At 34.3% G+C, this 27,194-nt stretch overlaps 1 protein-coding gene across 2 annotated transcripts; it reads left to right on the forward strand.

The window, feature by feature from the left end:
• Positions 1–713: 713 nt before the first annotated feature.
• Positions 714–26,473, forward strand: LOC149777600 (Na(+)/citrate cotransporter-like). 2 transcript variants are annotated; one of them, XM_089942241.1, is made up of 14 exons: positions 715–1,034; positions 5,911–6,060; positions 6,735–6,850; positions 10,300–10,442; positions 11,964–12,102; positions 14,665–14,826; positions 15,774–15,902; positions 16,782–16,862; positions 17,660–17,764; positions 19,588–19,685; positions 21,282–21,397; positions 22,386–22,547; positions 23,987–24,124; positions 25,281–26,473. In XM_089942241.1, exons 1-14 carry the CDS (start codon positions 939–941, stop codon positions 25,443–25,445), a joined length of 1,800 nt encoding a protein of 599 aa, XP_089798367.1. In that variant the 5' UTR covers positions 715–938; the 3' UTR covers positions 25,446–26,473. The 2 variants fall into 2 exon arrangements, with proteins under 2 accessions (XP_089798368.1, XP_089798367.1); XM_089942242.1 differs by lacking the exon at positions 14,665–14,826 and having other exon boundaries at positions 714–1,034.
• Positions 26,474–27,194: the final 721 nt, after the last annotated feature.

Below are 27,194 nucleotides of genomic sequence, written 5' to 3' on the forward strand. Positions count from 1 at the left end.
TTGTGTAAGTATGTTGGAAATAAAAACTAAATTATCCAATGAAGGTTCACTATGTATGCTGCCTCGTACAGACAGATATACAGTTAAACATACAGACAGACAGGTATGTATGTACGGACAGATATACATACATATAGACAGACAGATGGGTTATATGTACGTTACGTACAGATAGATCTATAGTCAAACATACACATAAACTGGTATGTACGTACGTACAGACAATAAACATAAGAAGTAACACTAATGGGAAAGAGAGTAGATTCCACCTAATTATATTCAAATAGTAGAAAACAATTCTGACACTAAATATCCGTGTTACAAACCATTCAGGTGGTAAACACGATATATAACATTGCATTTGGCATTTCTCCAATCAAGCACTTATAACTATACAGAGGAAACAATTTGTAACGAAAATAGCTGGCGTTCGAAGAATTGATCCTTAAAACGTTTAAACCATTTGGCAAGGTGTAAGACGATATGCCAAGTTTGCGGCCTCCTATATGCTTCTGGCTTCTGTACGCTTCTGACTTGTACGAAGGACTTCATCTCAATAAACCCCTCACCTCGACTTCCAGTGAGATGTTATCTTTAGCTTTTCAACAGGAATGCACAAAGCCTCTCATACAGCCATTCCAGCTCTTATTAAATCAGCATCGGTAGGCTAAATGAAAAACACATGCCCAGATGTTCCACGAATTTGAATAGATTATAAATATACGCGGTACTATATACTGTTAATGATATACTGATAGCAGAACAACTCAGGTTTCTTCACATACTAACCTCTTCAACCCTAGAATCATTCCGTGCCACATTTAATGTTGAGTTTTACTTTAATTGCAATGGTCACCATCTAGATTCGCCTCAGGTAATAAAAGCTAAGGTTGAATTTCCTGCAAATCGAATCTACCAGGTTGCAGTATTGAAAGAAAATGAACTTGAGAACAAGGATTTGGGTACTGAGGAACATTCTGATCATTGTTATAACTCCATTACTGTTGCTGCCTTTGTTAATTATCGGAACACCGGTAAGTTGATGACATTTTCATCATTTGAACACGATACATGAAACATAATTTTCTTTCCTCTCCACGTAAGAGTATATTATTATGCCTTAATATAAATACGCTAAATACATGTCATTCTCACTGTGATTGTTTATATAGGAATGCTTTGAAATTAACTGACTCCGTAGCTTGAGGTTTTATAGGTAATTTGTTAATGGTCACAAAATACTGAGCATATCCAGTCAAGAAAAGCTTGGATGGTAATACTTATTCATACCTTTTTCATCGATGGAATACATGTAATTAACCAAGAAAAACGTTTGATGATGCCTCACTTCAAAAGGCCATTTAGTCGGCATGTATAATTATAGATCTAACTTCAACAATCGGTGTAGAAACTTGACTGGTTTATAGTTTTAGAGTCGTGAATAACGGTGAAAACATTTATTTCTCTAATATTCTGAACTTTCTTTCGAACTGACGGAAAGTTATTGAGTTTAGAATTTGAAAACAAGACAGGAAAAGTTTCCAGTAAACCGGATGTCTTATTGAACCGGTTCTATAAAGCTGCTGTTGACAGACACATTAATATAACATAACATAACATTATACTGCAATCCATAAAAGTACTGTCACTTCGAGTTTACTTGGGTTTGGTTAAAATTACACTTGACGCCCTTTTTTTTTTTTTTTTTTTTTGCTGTAGTGGACATTAAAATTAAATGAAATCTTCTGCATAACTACGTCAAGTCCAGCATATTGACGGGTACACTAAAACTTATTTTTTAAACAAGCTATGGATGCTTAAAAAAGTTAGATGTCTATCAATGCTATCCTTTTCAAACAAGTCTAATAAAGTATACGTGTGTGCATCTCCTGTTTAAAATCTCATATCTATGCAAACGGCATGGGAATGCAAGCATCAGATTTTGATTTTGAAAGAAACGCTTATGCTAATAAGATGAATTGACTTTGTGTCTATCCCCGGATAAATATTGAAGTGCAATCTCAGTCAACTCCACCTTCATCATAGTCCACTCCACAATAAAATAAAAAATAAATGAATAAAATAAAATAAAATGATTATTCTCTAGGCTATACAAAGCCAACTGATTTTCAGGGTGATTTTTTTGTAGGTGATAGGGTTTGGAGCTGGGGAGCAGATGCGTACCGCTAATACGCACCCCAGACCCCTACCCCATTCCAAATGTAAATTTCACCTGCCTTCTGATTTAGATATGACGGGGGTGACTGCGTAAAAGACTACATAAGTATATGCCTTTCAATCGTTATCTGTCACTGGTAAACAACAACCAACGATAACAGGCAGTGTTTAGTCTCAGCATGATGGTTTATGTTAGTGTCACCATCGTCTGAGTTATCATCACTAATAATGACTATTAAAGTTTAGAATGATTAGTCATATTGTTACGACTCAATGGTCTAAGTAACAAGATAGAACAAAAATCAAAATGTTTTGTAAAATTCAACAAATAATTATTTTTTCCTAGAATACAAAGTGGAAATTTAAAATTGAACTCCAATTTACCATAAACGTTGTATCAAAAGTACAAATGTATAAAGGTCCAATTGTATTTAAGTGGTATCCCAAATTTATTCCATTTGCCAATGTGCCAGTAGCCTGGATTGTGGCGATGTGCTAAAAATATTTTTATCTAAGTAATATAATCAAAAAATATTCTTGTCTGAATTCACAATAATTCCAAATGAATGTTTTAGTCCAAGAATATTGTTGATAAGCAGTACTCAGCACTTTGTATTTCCAGTTAATATTAATATGAATCAAAAACTCCACCCAAATGAAAATCTGAATACAACAACAAGACTGATTCTGCTTTAATTATATTAAGGCAAGAATAAATAATTTCGTAAGTAAACAACATTATATAAAAAAAAACTAAGACGCAAAAATAGAACCAGGATGAGGGTCACAAGTTCATTTCTAGAACATTTTAAGTTGTCAGCAAAATTAGGATTATTATAAAAATATAACAATGAACATAACAAACAACAGGTACACTGGGAATTTCCATGGGGGAATTCCAATTATGATAATTATGTTTAAACCCACCCACCCAATTGATAATGATCCTAATCTGTAATCTATTCTCAAAGAGAAATATTAGCCATGCATTATGTTGTTTACAAAATCAATGTCCCAAGTCATATACACAGTGAATTTGATTTTGGACAATGTCAAGTGCAAAATAAAATGTGCATAACATATAATCATTATGAAAAACCAATCAATAATACAAATGAAATATACGTAACAATATCAATGGCGGGGCGATATTTTCTTCACCCCATATGTAACTTTTGTGACAGCAGAAAGCATGTTTTTGCAAGTGTTGGAAACAGCTCATTGTCCTAGTCACCATTTTCCAGTTACTGCTATTCTACTCTTTCTAGTTTTATAGCTTGCCCCTACCCCACCCCCAACCAGAAAACATATTCATGTCCTCCCTTTAAAGCTCTGAGCAAATTAAACCAGAGGATCCTATGATATCGGATGCTCAACATTTATGCCAAAAGACTTTCCAACAATTTCAAATCCTAGTACAAGAGTAATTTGTTTCAAGAAAATTCTAAGAGGGAATAATGAAAACCAGTAAACCATTCATATAACAATTCAGGCAACGTCCAACAAAGAACTTGTAACCAACAGAACATAATAGCTTCAGCCTTTCCTGATATCGCATTGCATTTGTACTTCCACAAAAGTAGCGGTAACAGTCAAATGTTCCAGTTCGACTCAAAAACATGAAACATGTCGAATATTCTGACAACCATTTTCTCTGCATAATATCCTTGCCACATTCTGCAAAAGAGTGACAATTTGATAACATTAAAGTTTTGTATTATTTTTAAGGTACCATCAAGTACAGAAATTTCATTTTCAAATTCGATGTTATTTTGTCATTTTCCGGTGAAGAATTGTCGGGAAATTTGAGTTTAGTGTTAATCGATTTGACTTGATTGTTTTGACTTCGTAATTATTCAGATCAGTTTTGTCGGTGTCAAATGATGTGGTATTCTTTTTATAAAAATAATAAAATACTTTTAGTGGTGATGAAACAATTGTCTATTCCAATAGCCAACTGGACCGTGTGGATGCATGTTGTCAATTAATTAAATTGAATGGCTGTTAATAACTAGAGCAAGGTATCGTCATCTACAGTATACACTATACAATGAAAACATAGTAAGAAACGAAATTACACATGCATGCAGATGCAGTTCAATGGAAATTAAATATGCAGGTTAATTAACAAAATTGTCTGCTGATAGCGAATGTGAATTAAATCCATACCGGAAAAATGCGAATTTGAATTTTCTGCTTTCCTTTATGTGATACTAATTATTGTTCAAAATATAGATGACAGTCTATTTTGAGGATTGTCTTCAAGGTATCGAATATTTTGTAATATTGGTAATGAATCTTACAGTGCGTCTTCGCAAGGCACCAGCTATGCAACCTTACGAACTGCGTGGCTTGTAACGAAGATCACAACGAATAAGAAAATGTAGATAAAATATTCATCAATAACGCGTCTAGGTGAATTATTCCATGATTACTGTAATCCTGTCCAGATAAGCCGGGTCGGCATCTGTGACGCATTGATGTAATAGACATTTTACATTCATTGCTTCGGCACTATGTAGCGTTGCAGCATGGGCACCCGCTGAAATGTTTCATAAAGGAGGGGGCGGGGCAAATATGTAGTGTTCAGCAATTAAATTTTACGGATGTAGGCCCAGACATGTGAGGTAATAACTGGGGGAAGGTGGCAAGAGCATTCCGCCCCGATGTTTGGTCGCCAATGCCTTCCAGTAGATTACGTACCGTCGAACACCAAAATAAATATATAAGACAACACAACTGCCATATATATATATATATATATATATATATATATATATATATATATATATATATATATATATATATATATATATTTAAGTCCTTTGGTCTAATGTCATTAGTATTATGATTGGTAATTCTAACACAATAGAAAGCAATTTAAAGCTGATGTCACGTCGCATGTATAGTGTACATATACAACACGGTGTGATAATTTTATTCACGAGTCAAGGCCGATTGCCAAGGTCAAGCATGCCATGTTTTATTTGAAATTAGTTCCTGTCAATAATGCGTGATACCAATCTATTAGTGATACAGATTTAGTTTATTTTAAAATGATTGTACAGTTTATGATAACATTCTAGAAATTCAAATCCTGAAAGTTATTTTTAATGTTTACACCTGGTTTGATTTGATATTTTAGGGAAATAAATTATATTTTGGAAATTTCAATGCTTGTTGGGTTTTACTTTGACTTGTTACATAGTTTAAGACACTTGACGCGCGCGCTAGTGTGTATGTGCGTGCGTGTGTGTGTGTGTGATTTGGATTTTTAACTTAGCTTTAAAAGAAATTGTCATATCGCTATGATGTCGGCAGTGATGTCTAGCACCGGGGCATTATGTCGCAGACATGTATCATCATGTCCCACCCAATTAAATTATCCTGACACCATGCCGACCAGTAATAGCACTAACCTCTTAATGTTGTTACGATCGGTTAACCTGTCAACCAGCAGGTCTCTCTCTCTCTCTCTCTCTCTCTCTCACACACACACACACACACACACACACACACTGGAGCACAGTATTAAACTTTATGCACGATATCCGCTATCGAATAAAAAAACAACTTTGCTCACTGCGATACGTCAAGGATTACAGTTATTTTCCCCATCCAAACAAATTAAGCTTTATGATTTTTTGCCCGTGACATGAATACTCTTTTTTACTTGATAGTAATATATGGTGATGAAAGTTATTCTATCGTGACTTTTCTCTTTTTAATCAGGAGGCGAAATGTGGCTTTACGCTACTCCTGATGGCGGTTTACTGGGTAACAGAGGCTTTTCCGATCGCTGTGACAGCCCTCCTTCCGGTTATGCTGTTCCCCATGACGGGCCTTATGACGGGCACACAAACCTCCAAAACGTACATCACGGTCTGTATTTTCAAATTCTTCGATAATTCTGTGGAAATGGTCATAAAGTAAAGTAACCTTTGGTTACATGATTAATGTGTAAAATATAATAGTAAACTAAGCTACGGAAATAAAATGTACGAAGCTGATAATAAACTGACTTTTGATTTTCGAATATTAAGAAACAGTAGATGACACAGTAAGAAATAACAAAATGCTTAATTACATCATCGATTGATCAAAATATAGTACTTTGTGTTTCTTCAAGTGTTATTTTATATGCGTTTTATTATCTTTTACTGCTCGATCGTCATATTTTATTCTTACAATCTCATGTAACTCTTGTGAAATTATCGTATTGGATAAATGTTTTTTCCTATCGCATGTGTTAAATAAATCCAACAATGCAATTAATGTTTTATCAATAGAGAGAGAGAGAGAGAGAGAGAAGGAGAGAGAGCACTGTCAGTCTACGATTCTTGTAAATACATGTACCTCAGCAGCATTTAAATCTTGACATTTAAATATAAAACCACAGTCCTCAGACTGCAATATGATGCATATGCCACATTGCATAAAACCTTCTATAATAATGTCACCTTGCATGTTTTATGCAGGAAAGTTTGCTATTCAAATTGTGTATATGAACTAAGAAAAACAGTTCCTTAATAGTTGATTTTGCTTGGCTTTTTAAGGATTCCTCGATGTTGTTCGTGGGCGGATTAATAATGGCTATAGCGGTTGAGCATTGGAATATCCACAGAAGGATAGCCCTCCGAGTTCTACTTGCTGTTGGAACACGGCCTTTGATGTTGGTGATAATAATTATGATAATAATGTTATCATACCATATTCACACGTGCATGACACCCAACCAACTGCGACCAGACTAGAGTTAAATAGTCATTCGCATAATATGCCAGCAAATCGGGGTATATGGTGTTCGCTTGAAATCATGGATCAAACGAGCATCTTAGACCCTGATTTATCACATAGTCGTTACACTTTGCCTACAGTGTGTGTAGTTTAATATTTTTGATATTATAGCATGTGAACATATAACTTTATGTGATTCTGATTGGTCCAAATAAGCCCATGAAATTATTGTGCAGTATTATCTTTACTGATTGGCTGCAATTGTGGGGAAAACTTTCTTAAACTGGAATTTTTTGTTTTTCATGGAATATTTTTGATTCGACTCGCGAAAAGTAATTTGGGAAAATGATCTCGTCTGTTTCAGTGTTGCCAATTTACCCCCACAGGGGTTTGTTATGTCATGTATATCATATCATAACATGAAAAATGTCAAAAACGCTAAGACAAGAACAATAACTAAACAAGTAAAACTACGGGTATTGCTCATATGATAGCGAGGGTGGGGATGGGGATGGAGAGGCGGTCTATCTTAAGCATGAACTCCACTCAATATACAAGCTTGGTTTAAATGTGAACTTACTGAAGTAAATAAACTCACCTTTGTTCACAGAAGACGGTAGACATAAACAGGTATCCCCAACTGACAGAACTTTATCCAACCCCAGCATATTTACGCAGTAAATATGTGATGCAAGTCCGACTCAGAAAAAAAGATTTTTTTACGTCTTCTGTACCATCTAATGTTCCAAATCAAATACTGGAAATATCTGATCACAAATACAATACAGTACATATGTGTATTTCTGCATCCAGTAATCTTCATTTCACAATAATGTCGCAACAATGTAACCGGTAGTGTACATCGTATCAAAGAATGTGACATCACACGCACTGGACATTTTGTGTTGACAAATGTTTTGTCTTTTGTAACATGTTCTGTTGATTTGGATAGACGCTTATTCTTTGATTTATAGTTAGCAAAAATGTATCATATACTTTTACTATTTCAACTTTGTTTGGGACTATGTTTTACGTACAACAAATGAAAGGTACAGCGTCTATCAGAATGAACGAAATTATTCGTTCTTCTTTCTATCTAAATAATTTCTACTGAACTATTACTATGAGATAAAAAGAATCTCAAATGGGTAATGATTTAATACTAAATTTATGAAACTCGTTAAATCATGTCTAGCTTTTGCTCGCCATGGCTCTCAAAATCTGGACATTATTCAACTCGTTTCATAAATTCAATATTAAATCGTTACCCATTTGAAATCCTCTATTTCCAACTGAATGCCTCAGCAGATCCAAGTCTGTACTTTTCATAGCTGTGGGGGTATTGTATACAACAAAATACAGTTTTAACGGTATTTCAGTCATTCAGTCTGTTTTGCCCATGGGGCCAGTTAAGCAAATTCCTAGCTCTTGGGAATTTTGAAGATCTATATACCATTATGGGCGATTATGTGCGTAAATGATATACACGTTTTGGATAGTTCTAAACGACAACAACAAATTGTCAAATGTTAGTTTGTTTTTCAAAAACTCGATAACGTCTAACGCATACTTATGAAAACTGATGCACAAAGTAAATTATAAATTTATAGTTGTATTTTCCATTATAAATTAACACACATTATGAGAATATTTATTTCCAACCAGCCAAATGAATTAGTTTGGAAATGATAAAGTATAAATGTGTTTATTTTTCGAGATGTCTTGCTTGTGACGTCATGTAATGAAGACTGTAGGAAAACGTCAAAAGCAGCAACAATTTATACATAAGTTATGTTTAAATAAATAAAAATGACATATCATAAAACGTTCCCTGAAGAAACGTAACTTGAGGATTTGTATTATACGCGTAGAAACTAGCTGTCAACAGTCGTATCTCACTATCTAAAGATTATGACAATATTGTATGTATTTGAACGTCCTGAAATAATGTATCACTCCCCTCGTTAAGTCAATGTAGTTGTCAAAATCAGGATAATTTTCGTCAACATCCTCTTCATTATCAACACGGTTGCCGATAAAACAGTTTTCTGATAAAACGTTAACTTACTCTGGCGAAAGAATGTTCACTTAATGTCCAAGCGTAAATAAACATTGCAATCATCTGAAGTCCATCCATGTTTTTATGGCTAGTGATATGCGGCTGTGGGGACGAAGCTGAGTTGTGTCTCACAAAAGAATATGCTTGTTAAGAAGACTGGAAAGCCGACAAGAAACTAAGATCCCTGGACAGTGCCGAATTGACATAATTGATCTAGGGCGTCTGTCTCAAGAGGTCAACACGTAACTTATTGACATTCATGCACGCTCGTTTCCAATACAAAGAACACCCAATTCATTCCAGCTCTGCTATAGTTGTAATGGAAATAAGTATGCTATGTTCTAATCTAGTAGGAAATTGGAATAAGGTCTGGAGTTTTATATTTTTGTCCCGGATTTTCAGTGGCTTAGTTTTCCATTTATTGCACACGATATTTGCGCAGCAGCCCGAAAGTTGAAAGAAATGGTTTGGACATCTCTCTTCCCTGATGCTCCATGATCTATTTCACAGTCAGTATTTTGTGTGTTTCTATATTCAATGTCAAATAGACAATCATGTTTCGTATGTGGTACAAAGGTCAGAACCAAGACAGTGATGTCAGAATCTGGTACCGAACAACCTGAATCGCTGCAAATTCTTCTGTACTATGAAGCATGTGTCGGATGATTAGGTTGTTAACTGCCTCCTGTGATGAGAAGCCATTTGCAATACCTGCTGTATATAGTTGATTAATGCATTAATTAGTGGCATATATTCAAAGAGCAGAACTTCTCTCCAGTAGTTCATGAGACCTATGCCTAAAGAAGATAATTTTCATGTTAGCTTAGTTCCTTAAAGGAAGTATAAAGATTTACACACATGCATAATGGCATTACATCTAAAAAGTAAAATCATAAACGTTTATTTTACAAAAGCTTATTTTTGCTTTCATTCAAGCCTCTTCGGCATTGTTATAGTCCAATGTTTTACTGCTATCAGGCACATGGCCGGATTAACCCAAAGGATAAAAAGATTAGAGCCTTAGGTCCTCATATGTCTTAGGATTTTCTTTAGGCCTTCCAATCCATATTAAAGTAACAGCTGATCGACGGTAGCCAATTAGTTTAAAGCCCCGCTTAACCTTAATCCGACCCTTATCTAGTGGAATCAATTTTTGTTTAGACTCTTAGGACTAAAGTTTGAGGGTTTTCAATTATATCTTACTTTAACACAATATGTATTAAAGTATACATAATTTTGTATACAATTCTAATAAAATATGTGCATAAAGTAGAAATATTTCAGTCTTTTGGTTATAATTTGTTTTGCATTACTCCCTGTCCTAGGTTGATGATCGGCTTGATGCTTTCTGCTTGGTTTCTCTCCATGTGGACAAGTAATATGGCAACCACAGCCATGATGTGTCCCATTGCGCATGCGCTATTAAAAGAGCTGGAGCACACAGAACCTAGTGGCCTTTCTTCTCATGGTAAACACAGAACATTCATGAAATTAGATGAAAATTTCGTTGTTTCATGATCATTAGTTAAGATTAAATTCACGCGCCTAAATATATTGTTTTGAAGTACATATGTTACAGAATTACTTCAAACAGCATGTGCCCTTTTCCTTCTACTTATTATTGCCAAATGTATGATTTAATACACAGAATACGTTTCATATTTAATTTCTCCCTGTTAAAAGACATCTGTAATGAAACTATGCATACACGTCCGAGTGCGATTCATTCTACTCTTGAATAAGACTAGCAGGGCGAACCTCTTTAGACATCCAGTTATTAGTCTATAGGTATCGTGATGGGGTTGGGTTATTCCAAATGATTTTAATCTTGATAAGGATATGCATTCTTTAGGTATCGTGATGGGGTTATTCCAAATGATTTTAATCTTGATAAGGATATGCATTCTTTAGGTATCGTGATTGGGTTATTCCAAATGATTTTAATCTTGATAAGGATATGCATTCTTTAGGTATCGTGATTGGGTTATTCCAAATGAATTTCATCTTGATAAGGACATGCATTCTTTAGGTATCGTGATGGGGCTTATTCCAAATGAATCTCTTCTTGATAAGGACATGTATTCTTTAGGTATCGTGATTGGGTTATTCCAAATGAATTGAATCTTGATAAGGACATGTATTTTTTAGGTATCGTGATGGGGTTGTTCCAAATGGATTTACTCTTGATAAGGACGTGTATTCTTTAGGTATCGTGATGGAGTTATTCCAAATCAATTTAATCTTGATTAGCACATGTATTCTTTAGGTATCGTGATGGGGGTTTTTCCAAATGAATTTCATCTTGATAAGGACATGCATTCTTTAGGTATCGTGATGGGGTTGTTCCAAATGAATTTAATCTTGATTAGCACATGTATTCTTTAGGTATCGTGATGGGGGTTATTCCAAATGAATTTCATCTTGATAAGGATATATTCTTTAGGTATCGTGATGGGGTTGTTCCAAATGAATTTCATCTTGATAAGGACATGCATTCTTTAGGTATCGTGATTGGGTTGTTCCAAATGAATTTAATCTTGATTAGCACATGTATTCTTTAGGTATCGTGATTGGGGTTATTCCAAATGAATTCAATCTTGATAAGGATGTATTCTTTAGGTATCGTGATGGGGTTATTCCAAATGAATTTCATCTTGATAAGGACATGCATTCTTTAGGTATCGTGATGGGGTTATTCCAAATGAATTGAACCTTGATAAGGACATGCATTCTTTAGGTATCGTGATGGGGTTATTCCAAATGAATTTCATCTTGATAAGGACTTGTATTCTTTAGGCATCGTGATGGGGTTATTCCAAATGAATTTTGTCTTGATAAGGACATACATTCTTTAGGTATCGTGATGGAGTTATTCCAAATGAATTTCATCTTGATAAGGACATGCATTCTTTAGGTATCGTGATGGGATTATTCCAAATGAATATAATCTTGACAAGGACATGTATTCTTTCGTTTATAATTTTCACAGATGCCGTAGGGGAAGAACAACATTCACTAGAGATGCATAAGTATACAAACTCTTGTGGTGTCTCCGAAAACAGCACAACCATTGAGGTCGTCTGTAACAGAGATGAAGATGCGCCCAAAGAAGCTGAGGATAAACCTGGGTATGCTACTGTATTTGTCTGTCTATACGCCGTATCTAAATGCAAGCAGTGTCCACCAAATATATATCGGTGCATCATGGGTCGGCAGATTAGAGAATACAGTGTTTGCTTCTAATCAACGGTAGAAGGAACATGACTCCCTTAATGATTTCTTTATGCAGGTGGAAGTGTGTTATGCTGACTTGTGCCTGAGTGAAATAATGAAGTAACATTTGCCATAACGAATAACAACATGAATTACATTCCGTCAAGAAGCTCTTTTCTTACTGATTTAGTCATTGGCTACATGTGCTGCTCTTTGCTTAGTGACTGATTTAGACATTGGCCAGACGTGATGCTATTTACTTAGTGACTGATTTAGACACTGGCTAAACGTGATGATCTTTACCTAGTGACTGATTTAGACACTGGCTAAACGTGATGATCTTTACTTAGTGACTGATTTATACTGGTTACATGTGATGCTATTTACTTAATGACTGATTTAAACATTGGCAAAACGTGATGTTCTTAGTGACTGATTTAGACACTGGCTAAACTTGATGATCTCTACTTAGTTACTGATTTAGACACTGGCTAAACGTGATGCTGTTTACTTAGGGACTGATTTAGACATTGGCTAAAAGTGATGCTATTTACTTAGTGACTGATTTAGACATTGGCCAAACGTGATGCTATTTACTTAGTGACTGATTTAGACAAAAGCCAAACGCGATGCTATTTACCTAGTGACTGATTTAGACACTGGCTAAACGTGATGATCTTTACTTAGTGACTGATTTAGACTGGTTACATGTGATGATCTTTGCTTAGTAACTGATTTAGACATTGGCTTAACGTGATGCTACTTACTTAGTTACTGATTTAGACATTGACTGAACGTGATGATCTTTGCTTAGCCATTGGTCTAGACATTAAGTAAATATAACTGGTACAAGGATAAAACAGCAGCTTGTGAACTGTATCGACAATAAATGAAAATACATATGGAGACAGAAAAATGCAAAGAGTCACACATGATAGATGTGTGAACATTTAGTTTGCATTCTGTCATCTTCATAAATCAAAGAGATTCCAAAATTAATTTACTGATACAACTATCGTATGTTGTAAGCTGGAATTTTCTTTTGCAATAAAAGAAATTTCTCATTACCTTTGATCAGACAAGTTACATTTTTATTTAGTTAATGGAGGAAGAAAATATGTATGAAAAAAAATCGTAATTTTATTTTGTAGACATACTGGGGATAAAAGAAGAAGACCAAACTATTAGTATATTTGTTATCTCAAATTCAAAGCTATGAGATAACTTGGTGATACAAATACTCAGAATAAGTGAAGTGCATTGTTAAAATGCTAGCACCAATACCAATAACATTTATAACACGTTTTTAAAACGACTAATTTTTTTTCCATGGCAACAAAAAGTAATGTATTCAATAGTTATCTTTGGTAACTTTGTGAAACTAAGCAGTTATCATACAGTTATCATATAATTATCATACAGTTATAATGCAATTATCATACTGTTATCATGCATTTATCGTGCAATTATCATACAGTTATGATACAGTTATCATGCAATTATCAAACTTAAAGATTTGTAAATCTAAAAAAAGAGAAATAAATCAAATTATTTACTACATTATAGGGAGTTCTGTGAAACCTATGATACAAAGTAAAACGTAATTAAACACTTGACGTAGCAGACTGTTATAAATTTAGAGAGAATACCTAAATAGTACATAAAATAGTATCAGTTAAGGTACGTTTAGACCAGTAAGACTTTAATGTAAAGCTGTTATTTTAAGTAGTAATCTAATTCATCTATTCAGACCACTATCCGGAGAAATAATATTGTAAACAGTACATCGTGTAGTCCTCAGAGGGAACTAGGTGAATACAAGTACTTCATGTTTAACAGTATATACGCAGCTAATTTCAGATTTTACAAAGCATGTTCAAATTTGATTATGGATTTGTGTTGAAGCGCTTTATACAAATTTTTCCCAGGGACGTCAGGGTATGATAATTTTGTTAAAATCATTGATCATACATTCGGGGTCAGGCTGTGATAACTTTGTATAGATCACTGATCATACATTCCACGTCAGGCTGTGATAGCTGGAAAAATAATACAAATCAAAATGTTAGTCAGTTTTCTGAGGGACCTCGGTGCAAATATAATGTAAAGTAGTTACATTGCTATTAACTAGCTCCGAAAAAGACCTTTTACAGTTACTCATTACATACCCCCTCATTATAAAATCATGTGATCCTCTAAAACAAGAACTCCGAAAAAGACCTTTTATAGTTACTACATCACCCCTCGTAATATAGTCATACGAACAAATAAATGACCCTTATTAACAATTATGAATAAAAAATAATACATATGATATTGATATACATAACAATATGTACATGCATATAGACAGTGATATCAGGTAGCACAAATGTGGAACAGTGAACAATTCAATGAAAGCAGTAACAATTTAGATTTTGTTAGTATCACAAAGACGTCATAGTTTATTGCTAACATAATCAATCATGTTTTCCTAGAGATCAGATTGACCTTGCATCACAGGTACCGCAAACGTCAAGGGAGCATCAACAAATGGCAAAAGCAATAAGCCTCAGTATCGCTTACGCATCAAACATAGGGGGGACGACAACTATCACCGGCTGTGCTTCCAACATAATTTTAAAGGGAATGGCGGATGAGTATGTTCTCTCTGTCTGTCTGTCTGTCTGTCTGTCCGCATGTCTCTCTCTATCTCTCCCTCTCTCTCTCTCTCTCTCTCTCTCTCTCTCTCACTCACACACACATCTTTACTTGCATAATTAAATAATTTGAAAATTATTGGGTTTGAATAATTTAATTTCAATATAATTGATATACATGATGAAATATAAAAACTAAAATGCTGCCTTCTTCTGTTGACGTCAAATATTCAAAGTCTGTATCTTTCGTTTCGAAAATTTCGCTCCTAAAAGTGTTTGGATATTTTGGATCTTCATGGAATTTTCCTAGCTAGTCTCAATTCTTCATTCTATAAAGAAGATTAATCTTGCAAATCTTTTAATACATGGAATCAATGCACCAAAGCACATGGAGTGCATAATAAGATTCTTATGTAAACGATATTAATGCAATTCTGGCTTTCAAAGATACATACAAACCTGTCTTAGCAGAACATCACAATAAAGGACATCTGCTAATAAAGGTCATCTTTAGTTAACACATTTCCTTATTAAACTAACTCTACTAAATGTCCAGAAAGTACACAATTGTGTGGCCTCTTGAGTATCGCTAACTTTAATAACGAAAGACATCTTTTCACTATTGCCAAAGGTTGTGTGGTTCCTTATCTCTACCAGTCACAGACAGGTTTCAGTGTTAAACAGAATTTAGCGCGTTGGTTTTCATCAGACTTGGTGAGATCCATCAAGATGGTGTTTTTGAAGAATCTTTTCTTTAAGTTGCGGAGCACCGCAATTAAGTTGTCGCTGCGCAAACTAGTGATTGGATCATAATAATCGCCAGTGGCGTAGATATGGTACTGAGTAGTTAAAAGTGAAATCATGTGAAGCAACAGTAGAATAATTCAGCATTAAATGAACCTGTCTGTCTCTAAACTTTATCATATTGATGCTGAATTGTATTTCAGGGTCTTTACAAAAGTTGGACTGAGCTCCGGTCTAAATTTCGCCAGTTGGTTGGTTGTCGCTTTTCCGATTTCCCTTCTGCAGTTTATTCTTCTCTTTTTGTGGCTGAACTTTTATTTCAATGGAATAAGGTGAGAAGTCAATTGAGCATGTACTAATGATGCTATTCTTGTTGTAAGAAATTTAATGCGACAAATCGGTTTTCAGTCAAAAAGAGAATTTATAGAAAAATTTAAATTTCAAATGAATATATCAATAGATCACCAATGTACAAGGTCAATGAAATCAAACATATATACTATATACGCTTGTCCATGAATGAAATATAAACATTTACAAACTTAAATAAACAGAACTCCTATTTAAGAACACTATGCTATTGGTATCCATCCGAGACGTATTATAAGTCTATAAAAGAACATTATGATAATGGTAACCACCAGAGAAAACGTACACACGCATAAGAACGCAGACTCTGATTTAACAATTGCACATGTTTGTTCTTTTGTTTCACGATTTTATAATTTATGAGTGAGCGTTTTCGAACCAAATATTAGTACTTAATAACAAGCAATACAAAACTGGGTCCAAACTTCCAATACAAAAAGTTATTACTATTTCAAATTACTAATCACGTATACCTGGGATATTAAAATAATTCTCCGTGTCAAACAATTCCGAGAATGTCCATTTTACAAAACTAATCTATGATGTTACAAAGTCTCGTGAATACGGTACATTATGATATCTGCTCCCAGACATTATTCGAGTTGAGAAATATTTCCCTATAATCAATAAATAATAACTAAAATCGAAGAAAACAATATGATTCGCAAATAACTTTGACCGTTGTTTGTAAGAATAGTTACACAATTTAAACAAATTCTTCTGAAAGAAAAATAATAAAATAAACTCTAGCAATAAATTTTGGCAAATACATCACAGACCTTTCTAACCTTTAGTTTTTTGTTTCATTATTACTTTCACTTGCTCATTGTAACTATTTTCAGAAGTCGGAAGCGATCTAAAACTCGAGAGGAGCAATTGTACTTATATCTGCAACAGGAATATAGAAAACTTGGAAATATGAGGTAAAGGAATATAGAAAGTCTGGAAGCATGAGGTAAAGGAGTTATCTTCGAACCATTTTTTTAGTTTGTGAAAGAAATAAAACCTTAATATGGTAAATAATAGATGAACGTCCTAACTCTTGTGTAATCGAAATAACAAGAAATCATCATTTTCCTAGATACTTTTCAAATAAATCAATGCATCAATTAAGGAACAATATTTGTAATCAATGAGCAAAATTTTCTTTACCCAGGTCTAATAACTATTTTGAAGATTAATGTTTAGAAATTAAGTACATTGTATGGCACTTGACATGGTAGCTCAGTGAAAATGAAAACGTTTTAATGTATCTTTTACCAGTTTTGCACTTGGCATCGTTGTTCATTGAAAGCAATGTTTTAATGTATTTTTAGCTAATATTTCACTTGCCGTTGTAGTTCAGTGAATAGAAAATGTAAATGAAGCTTTAACTAAATTCGCACTTGGCGTTGTAGTTCAGTAAAAATGTTTTTCTTCTTATGTAGCTTTAGATCATACGGCACTTGCTGTTGTAGTTAGTGAAAACAAACTTTTAATGTAGCTTTAGCTGAATTCGCACTTGGCATCGTAATTCAGTGAAAACAACCTTTAAATTATCTTTAGCTAACAATATACATCAAGTGTCTGCTATGAAAGATTGTTCTGAACTGAAAGCGTAATTTCAGTGGTGTATTACCATGATTTATACATACGATTTTTAATTTCAAGATTTATCACGTTATAGGTATTTATGAAAATCATTTCAAAAAGTATTTTCAATTTTTATGACATCTTTCAGATTTCCAGAGATTTCGGTCTTAGTACTGTTTGTGGTGTTGATATTATCGTGGGTGTCTCGTGACCTTGGTGGTGTAGGCGGGTGGGGAAACATATTCCGGTACAAGTAAGTTGTATTATACATTCAAAAGTATACTGTGTCATTATTTTCAATCTATTTTGTCCAAAACTTGGAACGTATCTACAAACAGCATAAGCTTCTTTTAGCTCAAATGTTACAAACAAATTAAAAATATCTGCATTATTTTCATTCTCCTCATTGTAGGTCTGTTGCAGAATTTAACAAACAAAATAAAAAGAAAATATAACGGGCGCTAAAGGTACATGTCTTATGGAAAAGATCGTTCTGACGTATTAAGCTCTCTCCATATGCGCTACTTCCATGTTCTGATATCTAATGAAGAGTTTCCCTCCGTAACATCTATATTCATCATCCAATCGGACGACATTCTTTTGAAAGATTGTAAAATACAGAAGCAGAAGAATTTTGAGAGCCTCGCGAGATTAAGGTGAAATAATTGTTATGATCATATTGGGAGTGATAGATCATGTCACCTCTGTGATTATTGCATAACTTTCACCCCACCGAATTATTAAATGCACGTGATCTTTACATAACCATTTAAAATAACGTTATCCCTGACTATTAAAAAAAGGTTTTACAAAGTCAAATCAAATTATTACTGTGATCATTACACAAATCTTACACTGTCATGTCATTTATTATTGTGATCATTAATTACATAACTTTTAACCTGTCAAATAATGTTATTATTAGTATTACTTTTGCCCTTCAAATAACGTTTTAACTGTCATCATTACTTAGCTTGTACCGTCATAACACATTATTGTTGTCATCGTTATATAAATGTACCTGTCAAATAATGACAGTACTGTGATCACTACTTCATTTGTACCGTCATACCACATTATTACTGTGATCATTACATAACGTTTATCTCTCAAATAATGTTATTACCTTATTACAAAACGCTTACTCTGTCAAATAATGTTATCACCTTATTACACAACGCCTACTCTGTCAAATAATGTTATCACCTTATTACACAATGTTTACTCTGTCAAATAATGTTATTACCTTATTACAAAACGCTTACTGTCAAATAATGTTATTACCTTATTACAAAACGCTTACTGTCAAATAATGTTATTACCTTATTACACAACGTTTACTCTGTCAAATAATGTTATTACCTTATTACAAAACGCTTACTGTCAAATAATGTTATTACCTTATTACACAACGTTTACTGTCAAATAATGTTATTACCTTATTACACAACGTTTACTCTGTCAAATAATGTTATTACCTTAGAACACAACCTTTATTCTGTCAAATAATGTTCTAATTGCGATTTGTCTTATAATGTTATTACTGCGATCATTACTTAACTTTAACCGTGTGTGTGTGTGTCTGTGTGTATATGTGTGCGCGTGTGTGTGTCTGTGTGTGTGTGAGAGAGAGAGAGACAGAGAGAGAGATTTGGATTTTTAGCGCAGCTTTAAGAATTGTTGACTCATATCGCAGTGTGGCAGTGTAGCGTGATGTCCGACTCAGTCACAAAATCCTGACACCAAGCCGACCAGTCCTAACACTAACCTCTTAGTGCTGAGAGCCTAGCGAGGCAGCTGTCAGTACCATTTTTATAAGTCTTTGGTACGACTCCTCCGGGTTTCGAACCGCTTCCAAGGCGGACGCTCTAACCACTAGGCAACCGGAGCGGTTGTGATTTCATGTTGTCACTGTGATCACTGCAATACTTATATGCTGTCAGCTATTAATAAAGCAGAAGTTTGATCCTAAAATTCGGCGAAGGGTTTGTTTAACTCAGTCTCTGGTCTGCTGTTATCACATGTCGTTTGAAAATTGTCACCTAAGGTAATATATGTTTGCATTTAATTCTGCAGATACGTGACAGACTCAGCCGCCCCCACGCTGGTTGCAGTGTTGTTGTTCTTGATTCCTGCTAATATTGAAGAGCTTTTCAATTCTTTCAGAGGAAAAGGTTCAGCAGTGTTTAATCTCTATTACAATGCACTTAGAGGCTATTTTTTTTATATCAGAAAACATGAGTATATATATACTATCATTTTAAACTATTGATCATAATGATAGTCAGTTTAGTGGATTTAGCGGACTGAATATAATGAAACAGTTTAAATGGTTGAGTATAATGATACAGACAGTTAAGCGGATTGAGTATAATGACACAGACAGTTAAGCAAATTGGGTATAATGACAAAGATAGTTTAGCGGATTGAGTATAATGACACAGGCAGTTTAGCGGATTGAGCTAATGATACATTTTAAATGATAGAGTATAATGATCCAGACAGTTTAAATGATTGAGTATAATGATACAGACAGTTTAAATGATTGAGTATAATGATACAGACAGTTAAGCGGATTGAGTATAATGACACAGTTTAGCGGATTGAGTATAATGACACAGACAGTTAAGCAAATTGGGTATAATGATAAAGGTAGTTTAGCGGATTGAGTATAATGACACAGGCAGTTTAGCGGATTGAGTATAATGACACAGGCAGTTTAGCGGATTGAGCTAATGATAACATTTTAAATGATAGAGTATAATGAAACAGACAGTTTAAATGATTGAGCATAATGATACAGACAGTTTAAATGATTGAGTATAATGATACAGACAGTTTAAATGATTGAGTATAATGATACAGACAGTTTAAATGATTGAAAATAATGATACAGACAGTTTAAATGATTGAGTATAATGATACAGACAGTTTAAATGATTGAGTATAATGAAACAAAAAGTTTAAATGATTGAATATAATGAAAAGACAGTTTAGCTGATTGAGTTTAATGATACAGACAGTTTAGCGGGTATATTGCCATGTCAATCCTTCCTTTCCTCACACACACACACACACACACACACACACACACACACAGATAGAGGAGGGCAGTTTGGTATGTCGTTTCACGAGGATGAAAAAATGACAAGGAAGGTTTCATATGCTAGGAGGGGGGGGGTGTCTGATGTTTGTGATGGCTTTGATCCAAGTTAAGATTATTATTAAATCAAAATATGATTTTATTGTTATATCGAGTAAAGTCTCAACTGAATGACAACAAAAACGATATAAACAAATTGATTAAGTCTTCTTAACAACCAACTTGTTTTCACTTTGTATAAATATTTCTTGACAACGCTCTATTGATTCAAAAAGCAAAACGTTTTGGGCCTTTTCGTTTACATAAAACATTTCACGTACAAGTATCGCCATATTAGAACTACTTGAACCACGTGACTTTAACACAAATGCGCAACATGTTGAGACCTCATATTCATTTTGGTTTGCAATTTAATTTTTAAAAAAAAAAACAAAAAAAACTTGAGACATTATAAGTGTGGCTATGTGAGTAAGTATACTGAGTTTGAGTTCCGGAAAATATACAATATGTTTAACATACTACTCGACTGAGAATGACATCTATTTAAGAGTATTGAGATAGAATTCAAAGATTTTATAGAATGACCGGCCGTATCGATAATGATAAACGATAACATGAGTAACTTTATTGCATATATTGGTACTTACGTTCACTACGTTTTCCGCAGGCCCTGCTAATATCCCAGTGAAGACATTGCTTACGTGGAATGTGGTACATGAAAAGTTACCCTGGGGACTGTTCCTGTTATTTGGCGGCGGCTTTGCCTTGGCTGAGGGATGCAAGGTGATGTAATAGTAAATACTGGAGGAAGGGCGTGTCAAATTTAATTTTTATGAAATTGGGGAAACTCTTTTGAAAGCAATATGAAATTTTTAAAATTAGTAGGGCACCAAACTGTTGGAGCGCTCTTTCGAACCGCTAACGCGGTTTAACATATTTCAGTATATCTCAAATAAATGTCACTAGATAAGAACACACACTGCTTTGTTTTAGAAATATGGCATGCATGGAGGAACCTCTGTATATTTGAATCTACTCCATAATACAGTATTATCAACTTTTCACGCGATAGTATAAACTCTTTCAGTTTATTTTAGTCTCAGTTCAATATCATCTTCCTGTTTTCTGACTACTAACCATGATGAACATTCAATATCCAACGTAACATAGCTGCAACAAATTTAAGCGTATTTTTATTAAATACTCATTCAGTGCAATCTTAAGAATTGTAGGCTTGGTATTATTTTTTTTTCTGCTCTACGTCTAATGGGACAGATGAAGTGAATATCGATCTCATGCAGTAAAAACTGCTACAGCGAATACTTGTACGTAATGCCCGTTAGCTTATAAAAATAAAATGTATTGGTCCAATTTGTACATCATATGATTTGTCCCATTTATTCCTCATTTGATTGGTCCCATTTATTCATTATATGATTGGTTCAATTATTCGTCATATGATAGGTCTCTTTTATTCATCGTATAATATCAGCTTCCATAGAAAGCAGCATACCCAAATACACATGCACATATAAACAATAACTCAGTTGATAGAGCATCGAATTCTTAATCTAAGGGTCGTGGTTCGAAACCCATGCAGACCAGCCTGACTCGCCTGCCATGGTGTATCTTTGGGAAAGGCACTTATTTACCATTTAAGCCACATGACGGAGCCATTTATGAGTTAAAATGTCTTGATTCGCTTATAACTATTAAGTTGGTAGCATGTCCAGTTCGAACGATATAAAAACGTACGTGAAATTATTTTCAGGTCTCCGGTCTCTCCAACTGGATACGCCAGGTTTTGGTTATCTTTAGTAGACTTCCATCTTGGATTACATGCTTCTTGGTGACAATTCTCATCTCCTTAGTAACAGAAGTGACAACGAATACAGCAGCCGCGACGCTGACTTTACCTATAATACAACAGCTGGTAGGTGTGTGTGTGTGCGTGTGTGTGTGTGTGTGTGTGGTCAAGATGAGGATCAAGATATTGTATTGACTTGAACTCAGAAATTTGATAACCAACAAACATATGAAGATAAACAAGTTAATAAATTAACAGAATGAAATAGAAAATAAAGACTGTAGAAGATATCCGTATAATCAATATCTTTCCCAAAGATGTAAAATCTCATGCAATCCAATCTGAATGGAAAATAAGACTGATATCTAGTCAATCTGAATGGAAAATAAGACTGTGTAACAGTGTCAGAAGTAGTGTTTGTTTTAATGCGGCAGCTGAAACTGATATCTAGTCAATCTGAATGGAAAATAAAACTGATATATAGTCAATGTGAATGGAAAAACAACTGGTATCTAGACGATGTGAATGGAAAATAAAGCTGATATCTAGTAAATCTGAATGGAAAATAAAACTTATATCTAATCAAGGTGAATGGAAAATAAAACTGATATCTAGTCAATCCGAATGGAAAATAAAACTGATATCTAGTCAATCTGAATGGAAAATAAAACTGTGTAATACATGTTAGAAATCAAGGTGTAGTGCAAAGAAACTTAACCATATCTTTTGCAATTATCTTGAGATACGTGTTAGAAAAAGTAGGTGGAAATATTACGAAAGTTAGACATATTAATATGCCCGACACATTTCAAAACTTTTTAAAATAAATTCTATAATTTGTTTGGATACTTAAAACTACGCAAATTTGTTATTCTCTCATGTATATCTTTATAATCATGAGCAAACGTTCCAACAACGAAATTCATACTTAGGAAACTGTATGAAAACAAAATAGTAAACTTAGTTTCAGACTGTAATGTTACAAACCCTGCCACAAAGTCTCTGTATGCCAAAACATTAAACAAATTTGTAGAGCTTAGGAAATTTATTATCGAATTTACATAATTGAGAAAAACTTAATGTCTTATGAAAAAGTAGTAGTAGTAGTTTATAATTCTAATTTCAGGCAAAGAATATTTCGTGATTATGAAACCTTGTTTCAAGAGTTCATTCTTTTCATTTGCTTGATTTGGCATTGCAAATATCGGATGCAAACGACATAGTATTTTCCTTCTATGTACATACATGTGTAGTCGTGCACACACCCATTCGCTGAAAATGAACTTGTTCAGGAACTGGAAATAACTGGCTAACAGGATAGTCTTTTACTCTGAAACTTCCACAGAGGATAACGGTCTTAGAATCCCACTTGGGCATAAGTAGGTTTGAAATTATAAATCAATAAATGAACTTACTAAGTTCTGTGCATCTATTTCGCATTTGTGTTTTTGGTTTTTTTTAAATCGATTTGGGGAGGGGGTACAAACAAACGGGGAGGTATATTCAGACTTTAAGTTTAAACCTGAGAAACTGAAATATTGTATTATTCTGTTTTATCAATCTAGGCTTTGAGTATAGGACAGAATCCGCTGTATCTGATGATACCTGCCACGATGGCCACCTCCTACGCCTTCATACTTCCGGTTGCCACTCCGCCAAATGCTTTAGTCTACTCTCTCGGATACGTGTCTATTTATGAAATGGTGAGTTACCTCCTAAACCATATATGGACTGAATGACAGCAAGAGACATTTCGACGAAAATACGAAAATGTGGACAACACTGCAAGAAAAATACAGTACTTAAGCAAATGAAAATATGAGCAGTTACATTAGCGATCATTACTGACTTTTGTAGAACACCCATTTGAAAAGTCTTTTGTATTGTGTTTTATGAGAGCACGTCTTTCCTTTCATAACACCGAATTTTTATTTGATAGACAATCACATAATCTTTTAAGTGTCGTTCAGTTTGATATAACAAAGAGAAAAATATGCCTCGGATGTATGACGGTGCAGTAATTTACAGAAAAATTACACTTTTTGTTTGCCGGAATGTCTTCGCATAAGGAACTGCAATCTATTGGGACCACCTCGGCTATTTCTACGTTTGGATTAACCGTTAGATTGACCGAGAAGTTGCGAATGATAAAAAATAGATTGATGCATTAGCAACGCCTCAATCAATCCTTGTTTCTTAAAACACAGAGGTAGTCAGAATGGCAGCTGTCGATATACATAGAGGCCTTGAATTTGCAAGTACACCATCCCCTTGTTTCTTCCTTCCTTTCTTCTCGCTTTCTTTCTAAAGTTCTCTTTTTCTTTCTCATTCTTTCTTCTTTATTTTGTACATAGGAATATATATGCATGCGTGGCGAGGAACTTTTTTGAAAGGGGAAGATAAAAGGCTACAATATATTTGATAACTTATATCTATTAAAACAATTGAATGAGCATTTGGTCCCCCACCCCTACCCCAATTCATGTATTGACCATTATAAAATCTATATAAATGTGAGGCTGTTAATGAAAATACCATCTCCTGTTTCTCCCATCACTGAGATTCTACACATGGCATACCGTTGGTTAGATCCAGGTACTTTCACTTTCAGATCTATATTTTAAAGCCATAAAATGGGGGGTGTGTGTGTGTGAGATATGACACATATTAGTGTTTAAACCCAAACATTTTTTATTTAAACGCAATATTATTATGATACTCTGGTATGCTTTATCAGAAATTCAAAATTGGCGGAGGGCTAAAACTATTTCAATCTTAAGTTACATATTTAATTATGATATATATGTGATTCTATTTATTTAACAATATATGTATGTCTTTATTTATGATATATTTCAGATGAAAGCTGGATTCATACTGAACTTCCTAGCTGTTGGAGTGGCTACCTTGGGAGTCAGCACCTGGGGTGCGGCTTTCTTTGATCTCAATAATTTACCAGATGCTTTCATTTCAAACAGAACCGAAATAGCTTCATCTCAAATTAAGAACAATTCCATGCTTTAAAAACAAAAGTTCCATACCTTAAAGACCAAAGCTGATCGTTTGAAGCTGATTTTTTTATGGCGGTTGTGAGGCGCGTTTATGTCTCTGCAGTAATCGATTCTATGCGTGTATCATGTACATTGCCATGCTGATTCTGGAAGGACTACGATCTGCATTAGTTACAACAGTAGCAGTTCTGGTATTGAGTGTCCTAATAGATCTTAATGATCCTTACAGTCGCCAACATCGTCATTTCTGTCATCGTCGCTGTCGTCATCGTAATCAACATTGTTGTATCGTCATTTCCATCGTCAAACCTTATTCTTTGCCTTCGTCTGCAGCAGCATTGCCTTCATCTTCATTTTGTCATCGTTTCCTTCGTCAGCGTCGTCGTTGTCGTCAACATCATTAGTACTGTTCTAAGAAGTATTGGGTGCTTTTTGTATATAAAAAACAGATATGAAGTCAGCACAAAACTGTATTTTGTATAAACGATTGCATTATCAGTTATTGAAAGAAAACCTCTTGAAAAACATTTGAGCCATGCAGTAAGATGCCTAAATCACACTACCGGAACCTGAGTGCTGAGATTTTCTTATTGCCGGTAAATATGTGAGATGTTCCTAATGGCAATCTGTAGCAAAAGAAACGGCACCAAGTCGCGCAAAATTAACGGATATAAGGCAAATCAGATGCACAGTGTACAACAGGACAAAATTAGGCGCAATTATTGCCATCAAATTGATATGTGGTGAACAGGATCCCACACTGTGATAAATTAAGCGGCTATAGTCACATTTACACTATGTATGAAAAAAAATAGACGCTCAGAAAAAGTAAAGGCATTTCGTTGATTGATTGTGCATGTGTGATAGATACTTTTGTAAGAAATTTTGATAAAAAGTCGAACTTACGGTCCATAGCTGGAAAAAAATCTAGGAGTGTTTTCTACCTTATGTTTCTTTTTATATTCTACTCCAAAGTCACCTATGAAAAAATATCACAAAGAATTATAATGAAAATTGCTGTAATAAAATTAATACAGAAAGCTTGGTTGTCCAGATGTTATTTTTCAACCAAATATTAAGCACTGCTTAAGTATTATCGTACGTAGGGGAGGTAACCCACAAGAATGTGTGTCGGAATATCGAAATGCGAACTTCGGGTTTTTAAAAAGTAGTGCTCAGAATATCGGCGGTTCAATGATATTTTCAAAAGACAGCTATTTAAATTTGGTTAAACAGCTGCTAAACAACTTTAGGTTTTCTCATGAGGACTTTGTACTGCATTGGCATTAACTCAGACTATAACAGATTTCAAAAATACCTTCTTTTTGAACATGTAAATGGTTTTTGACTAGAATAAACAATACATTTCCAGTACAAATAGTCTTGAGATTAAAGTAGCTTTTTTAATCAATTTTAATTTTTTTGGAAGTGATCTGCTCGGATATAGATGGTAGTGTCACTGCTGTGATTGACATTTATTTCAGCAATTAAGAACAGTACTGGCAGTATAATCACAGGGTGAGAACTCTCTTGGTAGTACAATCACAGGGTGAGAAATCTCTTGGCTGTACAATCACAGGGTGATAAATCTCTTGGTAGTATAATCACAGGTGAGAACTCTCTTGGTAGTACAATCACAGGGTGAGAAATCTCTTGGTAGTATAATCACAGGTGAGAACTCTCTTGGTAGTACAATCACAAGGTGAGAAATCTCTTGGCTGTATAATCACAGGGTGATAAATCTCTTGGTAGTATAATCACA

The sequence above is a fragment of the Sinohyriopsis cumingii genome, chromosome 18 (assembly GCF_028554795.1).
Source record: "Sinohyriopsis cumingii isolate HCF-2022 chromosome 18, ASM2855479v2, whole genome shotgun sequence".
Lineage (NCBI taxonomy): Eukaryota > Metazoa > Mollusca > Bivalvia > Unionida > Unionidae > Sinohyriopsis > Sinohyriopsis cumingii.